Below are 7,453 nucleotides of genomic sequence, written 5' to 3' on the forward strand. Positions count from 1 at the left end.
AGGCGGTGCGCACCTTGACCGCGGTCGACCAATGCGCGACCCCGGACGTGGGCCGCCCGACAGTTGTGGACCATGCCCCGACTCCCCGCCAATCGCCGCCCCTGCCCCGAATCTCCCTCGGGCGCCGCATCGTAGGATCTTCCCCCGCCAGCGCATGAACCGGTGGGCCCGCAAAGCGCTTTTGGCGCCACTCCCACTGAGCGGCCGAGAGTCCCATGCAACCCCAACATGCATGTGGACGCCCCCTTGCCCAATCCTGGCCCTTCTCGCTGCATGGATTGTGACGCCGCCATGCAACCCTCACGCGTCTCTCCGGATGGCCAGCTCGCTATCCTACCCAGCTCTGCCTCCTCTAGCCAGCCAGCAGGAATTTTTGGACGGCATCCAGACGCGCACAACTCCGATCCTCCCAACGCCGTCCACGCGGCGTCGGCGCCTCGAGCTACCCCCTAACTTCACTCCCAGGCGCAGCGACCGCATCACCCAGTCAGATCGTGGACTAAACTCCGAGGCCAAGGCCAAGCGTGTGCTCCTCCGCCGCCTGGGCATCATCAAGGACGACGAGGCTGGCTCCCCGCCTCGGCAACATGGTGTCTGCCAATCAGAGCGCGTTCATCGCCGAGCGTGGTGTTCACAACAATTTCATGCTCGTCCAGCAAACAGCGCACCTCCTCCACAACCTCAAGGCGCCGCGAGTCCTCCTCAAACTCGACATCGCCCGGGCTTTTGACACCGTCTCCTGGCCCTTCCTCTTCGAGGTCCTTCGTCACCTTGGCTTCGGGCGGAGATGGTGCGCTTGGGTGGCAATCCTCCTCTCAACCTCCTCCACGAGAGTGCTCATCAATGGAACCCCCGACTGCCCATTGATCATGCTAGCGGACTGCGGCAGGGCGACCCGATTTCGCCCATGCTTTTCGTCCTGGTTATTGACGTGCTCAACACCTTGGTCCAGCACGCCACTAGGCGTGGCATTCTCCATCGCCTTACGACCAGGCGCGCTATTCCCAGCATCTCGCTATTTGCGGACGACGTCGTCCTATTCTGCCACCCCGACGAGCATGACCTCCGGGCCGTGCAAGGCATTCTCAAGGTGTTCGGTCAAGCTTCTGGCCTCAAGACTAACTTCGCTAAGTGCTCCGCGACGCCCATTTGTTGCACGGATGAGTCAGCCACCAATGCCGGTGTGACGCTCTCTTGCCAGACCACGCACTTCCCCATCCAATATCTTGGACTTCCGCTCTCCACCAGGAAGGTTCCCACGTCGGCGTTGCTACCCCTCGTGGAGAAGATGGCCAAGCGCCTTGGCACTTGGCAAGCTTGCCTACTGTCTCGTGGCGAGCGCCCCGCCCTTGTTCGGCATGTCCTGAGTGCCATGCCCGTCCACCTGCTACTGGCCATGGCCCTCTCGCCATCCATCCTGAGGCTCGTCAACCGGTTGATCCGCGATTTCCTCTGGCATGGATGCAAAGAGGCCCGCTTTGGCAACTATGTGGTTAACTGGCAAGAAGTGTGCCGCCCCCTCGAGCTTGGGGGCCTTGGCGTGCGTGACCTTCAACGCACTGGCATCTCCCTCCGGGTTAGGTGGCTCTGGCTTCGCATCATTGACCCCATGCGGCCCTGTCATCATCTACACCTGCCAGACGACGCCGATGTGCGCGGCCTTTCGTGCCTCTACATCCTGGACCATTGGAGACGGACTCACATGTAGATTCTGGACTGACCATTGGCTGGATGGCAAGTCGATCGCCGAGCTTGCTCCGAGCCTGACCGCTTTGGTTCCTCGAAGACGCCGCAATAAGCGCCTAGTCCAGGAGGGACTCCTCAATCGGGCATGGATCCAGGACATCTGTGGCGCGCTTGGAGTCGAGGCCACTGTCGAGTACATCTATCTTTGGAGGCGTCTACTTCAGGTCACCCTCTCCTCTGACCCCGACCGCATACGCTGGCGGTGGACTGCTAGCAGCTCATACTCGGCCTGATCCTGCTATCTGGCTCTTTTCCATGGATCCATTGCGCACATGGACTGGAGGATGACATGGAAGGGCTGGGCCCCGACCAATGTCAAAGTGTTCTTATGGCTCGGCAAGCAAGACCGTTGCTGGATGGCGAAAAGACTTGCTAGGCGAGGACTAGCCCACCCTCCCCGCTGCGTCCTATGCGATCAAGACTTCGAGGACATACATCACCTCCTGACCGCCTGCGTCTTCTCCAGGGAGATTTGGCACCGCTCTCTTGCTTGGTGCAGACTCACTGTCAGCCCCCCCAATCGCGACCTCAACCTCTACGACTGGTGGCGAGACGCTACTGGCTCCATCCCAGTATCGCTCCGGAAGGCCCTTGTGTCCCTAGTGCCACTGGTCACCTGGGCCATCTGGAAGCACCGCAATGCTTGCATCTTTGACCTTCAACAACCCTCTGTTAGCCGCTTGTTCGCCTCGATCCAGGACGACGTGCGCACCTGGGCCTCGGCCGGCGCCAAAGGACTCCAAGCTGTAATTGACGCGTTGTAAACCACTGTAACTGGGCCGAGCATCCCACTTCTTCTGCTCACGAGGACCCCTGGCACGCCTAGTTGTGTACGAACTAGGTGTCCTCTAAACCTGTATTCTTTCTACCTATCAATGCAATGATACGCCAACTTGGCGTGTTGGAAAAAAAAAAACAAGCCCTATAGATCGGACGCTACAGATCTTATGCAAACTGCATGCACTCTGTAGTATTCTCCATTTTTATGGCTTGTCTCGACGACAGAAGAAGCGCTTCCCAGTGATTTAGCGCACAAAAAGCATTCTCCATCGACCGAGTCTCCTCATCCCTTGTTATTTTTGGCTTTGCCTTTCATGCTCTCGCCTCCGTTTCACTCACGCGCGCCTCTCGTTTCTCCGTACGCAGCTCGCCAACCGCTTGATGCCGCATGCCCCAACCGGCGCTGCCACCGTCGGCGGCGGCCACCGCTGACCCCGAGCCATCCGGGACCCCGGCAAGGGAGATGGACGACGAGGACCTCGTGGAGGAGCTCCTCGCCACCGTCAATTCGGCCCGCGCTTACTCGGAATTCCGCCGCACGCAGCGAAAGGAATGCCACAACCTCCTCCGCTGGCTGCAGCTCATCCTTCCGCTGCTCGAGGAGCTCCGCGACTCCGCGCCCCGGCTCACCGATGACGCCTACCGCCGCCTCACCCTCCTCGGCCGGGCCTTGTCCGCCGCGCGCCGCCTCCTCCGATCCTGCAACGACGGCAGCAAAATCTTTCTGGTCCGATCAGATGGCCATGACCTGATGTCTTTCTCCTTGCCCCTTCTTGCCATGCGTGGCCTTGACCAATTGATTTGAGGCCAATCGATTTTCAGGCGCTGGAGAGCGAGGCCGTGCTGGGGAGGTTCCGCGCTGTGTACGAGAAGATGAACTCTGCGCTGGATGGAATGCCCTACGCGGAGCTCGACATTTCCGATGAAGTCACCGAGCAGGTAAGTGCATCATCAATAATGCTCCTGGAAAGCTATTTACGTACGGATCACACAATCACACATATGATCCTGTTGATTAAGGTGGAGCTGATGAACGCTCAGCTGATGAGATGCAAGAAGAGAACGGACACGCAAGACATGGAGTTGTCAATGGATCTCATGGTGATACTCCAGAACAACAAGGACGAGGAGAGGAATGCGGACGGGGCAATAGTGGATAGGCTGGCCAGCAAGCTGGAGCTGCAGATGCTGCCGGATCTGAGGGCGGAGACGGTGGCCATAAAGAAGCTGATCAGCGAGCGGAACGGGCAGCATGCGGACAGCACCAAGCAGATCATTGAGCTCCTCCACAAGTTCAAGGCGATCGCCGGCATTGACGAGAAGAACGTCCTCGGTGGCGAGGTCTTCGTGACCAAGTCCCTCGACAAGTGCCCCTCGTTGATGATCCCGGACGACTTCCTCTGCCCTATCACGTTGGAGATCATGACGGATCCTGTCATTGTCGCCAGTGGACAGGCACGCGCATTGCCGAATCTTGATTCCTCTTGCTTTAGTCGTACTACAACAGATGAACCATGTTCGAAACGAAATTATTGTTTTCCTTTAAATATTTTTTGGTTTAGATAAGAAGTTGGTTTGAAATACGCAGACGTACGAGAGGAGAAGCATCCAGAAGTGGCTGGACAGCGGGGAGAGGACATGCCCGAAGACGCGGCAGCCATTGGCGCACCTTTCGCTGGCGCCCAACTACGCGCTCAAGAACCTGATCCTGCAGTGGTGCGACAAGCACAAGGTGGAGCTGCAGAGGAGGGAGCCGGAGCCCGTGGCCGAGCAGGACGGGCACCCGAGAGAGGACATCCCGTCGCTGGTGGAAGCGCTGTCGTCGATCCACCCTGATGTCCAGCGAAAAGCGGCGAAGAAGATCCGGATGCTCTCCAAGGAGTCCCCGGAGAACAGGGCTCTCATTGTTGGCAATGGCGGCATCCCCGCCCTGATCGGCCTGCTGGCCTACCCGGACAAGAAGGTGCAGGAGAACACGGTGACCTCGCTGCTGAACCTGTCCATTGACCATGGCAACAAGCTTCTAATTACCAAGGGGGGCGCCATCCCGCTCATCATCGAGATCCTCCGGAACGGCAGCGCGGAGGGGCAGGAGAACTCGGCGGCGACGCTTTTCAGCCTGTCCATGCTCGACGAGAACAAGGCCACGATCGGGACCCTTGGCGGCATCGCGCCGCTGGTGGAGCTCCTGACCAACGGCACCGTCCGGGGCAAGAAGGACGCCGCCACGGCTATCTTCAACCTCATCCTCAACCAGCAGAACAAGGTCAGGGCCACCCAAGCCGGCATCGTCCCAGCGCTAATGAAGGTCATCGACGACAGGAGCCTTGGAATGGTCGACGAGGCGCTCTCCATCTTTCTGCTGCTGTCGTCGCATCCAACCTGTCTTGGAGAGATCGGGACAACGCCATTCGTGGAGAAGCTCGTGCAGCTTATCAAGGAAGGCACACCCAAGAACAAGGAGTGCGCGCTGTCCGTCCTGCTGGAGCTGGGCTCCAAGAAGCAGACGCTCCTGGTGCACGCGCTCAGGTTCGGCCTCCACGAGCACCTCTCACAGATCGCCAAGACTGGCACCAGTAGAGCGCAGAGGAAGGCCAACTCTCTGATTCAGATAGCAAAAAAGTGCTACTGAATGTGAGACCCATTTGTACCTGTCTGTAATTCATCTCGTTTTTGATAGAAAATTTATTGAAAATCCGTGATCAACCCTAGGGAACCTGTCGCGTGGTGGATTCACTACCCACACCTCTTGAGGACTTTCACGCCCCTGGGATATCACATTCTCACCACAGGCAACTCAACTCTATTAATCACAACTATAAACTTGGTAGTACAATTTTTTGGTGACCGCTACCGTTGCATTTCTAGCTCTTTCCTGCTTGGTAGGCTCCCGAGAGAGATCCAATTTAAGGGAGAAAGATCTTATATGACTTGGGCCGTACGCCCCGTCGTGAGACCCGCTTCCCACTGAAAGTTGGCAAAAATGAATCTCAAAGTGTTTTGTAATTTTGGGCAGGGGAACGGGAGTTTAGAGTAGGAAATTGTATTGAGATTAAACATGGGATGAGACGTTTTATTCCCAATCTTTTGTTTGGCACATAATAGGAATTATATGTGAGATTTGAGGAGAAACTCTATTCCCTTGTTTGGTTTATGGGCATTAGCGAGGGACTAGACATGGAAAGTTAACGTAAGTTATGATGAAAGGCGAAGATCGACTCACTAAAACAATTCCATTCCAATTCCCACCCCTCCTTTGTTAATAAAACGGTGGGAGGTGGAGTCTAAAGTCACATGTTTATTTCCTTCTGAATTCCCAATCCCCGAACCAAACAATAGATTTGATGACTCACACCCCTTCAATTATCATTCCCTAGATCTAATTACCCCAAAAAAACATGCTGTAATTTCTTTCCCTCTCTCTCGTCCCATGGAGCAGCCAGCTCCACCAAGTAGCACCAACAGGAGCCATACCATATCAGAACCCTCCATCATTGCATCCTTACACCCCGTCGTCTCCTCCCCACTACTAGGAAAAGGGCTATAGCTAATATGGACATTAACGGCGCACCACATATGGTGCGCCACTGCAATATAGCAGTGGCGCACCATGTGTAGGTACGTCATTAGTGTCCATATCACTAATGACGCACCACACCCACGGTGCGCCACTACTAACAATTTCTTTTCCTAAACTAGTAATAGCGCACCAGGGCAAAGTGCGCCATTACTAGTTCAAACTAGTAATGGCGCACCACACACTCTGTGCACCACTACTAAAAAAATTCTTTTACTTTTTTTTCAAAACTAGTAATGGCGCACCAGGGTATAGTGCGCCATTACTAGTTCAAACTAGTAATGGCGCACCACAACCACGGTGCGCCACTACTAACAATTATATATATATATATATATATATATATATATATATATATATATATATATATATATATATATATATATATATATATATATATATATGCAAAACTAGTAATGGCGCACCACGTAACAGGTGCGCCATTAGTAACTAGGGTTACTAATGGCGCATTATTAGGTGGTGCGCCATTGGTAACCTGAGAGCAGCTAGATATTTTGGACTGTCACCTACCACACTCACTTTCCCCACTTCATTCTCTCCACCACCTCCTCCAAGCTTGTCTCGGCTGCCTCCTCCTCCTCACCTCATTTGCACCATAAATTCACCCAAATTAAGTGGTTAAATTTCCTTTTTTTGATAGGTAAGTAAGGGGAAAGCTTCTTTATGTTGTAAATCTACTTTTTTCTCCCTCCAACAATATGCACATGCACTTTTTATGGCCTAGATCTACGTATGTTTGTGGTGTTGCATATGTTTGTGTTTGCAGGTACCGGTATTTGAAATGCGATAGTTGCCAATATTTAACCGGAATGTTGATTCATTTCCGTTTCGGCGAGAACTTGGCACTATGCATTCTTTTTTGTCCTATTTTTAGGCAAAGTCATGCGAAATTTTTTTTGGTTCTAAAATATCGTTTTGCTCTACCCCGCAGGCGAACATGGTCCGCACGATGACCGAAGGCATCGTGAATAGGTTTTTGAGCTCCGCGAAGGCCGAGATGCTTCAAAAGAACGAGACGGAGATAAGATGTCCGTGTCGAAGATGCAAGCTGAAGTGCCTTATTACGGACCCGGATTCCGGACAGGTGCGGGACCACCTGCTCTTGCGTGGTTTCATGGATGGCTATAGGTGGCAAGGTGATGAAGATGACTATGAAGTCGTCCATGGGGGCCGGGCAAGAAATGAGGAAGGGCAGCAAGACAACCGCGACGGGGCGGGCGAGAAGACGAAGAATCTCCAGGACATGATCACGATGGTGATGCAGTACACAGTCATCATGTAGAAGATGCCGGACATGATGATGAGGAAGATCAAGACGAAGGGCATGAT

At 54.2% G+C, this 7,453-nt stretch overlaps 1 protein-coding gene across 1 annotated transcript; it reads left to right on the forward strand.

Annotated features, from left to right (window-relative positions):
- The first annotated feature begins 2,753 nt into the window (after window positions 1-2,753).
- On the forward strand, window positions 2,754-5,365 carry LOC123167013 (U-box domain-containing protein 15). Its single transcript, XM_044584848.1, has 4 exons — window positions 2,754-3,253; window positions 3,349-3,465; window positions 3,547-3,981; window positions 4,115-5,365. The coding sequence occupies exons 1-4, from the start codon at window positions 2,915-2,917 to the stop codon at window positions 5,156-5,158; spliced, it is 1,935 nt and encodes a 644-aa protein (XP_044440783.1). The 5' UTR covers window positions 2,754-2,914; the 3' UTR covers window positions 5,159-5,365.
- Window positions 5,366-7,453: the final 2,088 nt, after the last annotated feature.

Source organism: Triticum aestivum, chromosome 7D (assembly GCF_018294505.1).
Source record: "Triticum aestivum cultivar Chinese Spring chromosome 7D, IWGSC CS RefSeq v2.1, whole genome shotgun sequence".
NCBI lineage: Eukaryota > Viridiplantae > Streptophyta > Magnoliopsida > Poales > Poaceae > Triticum > Triticum aestivum.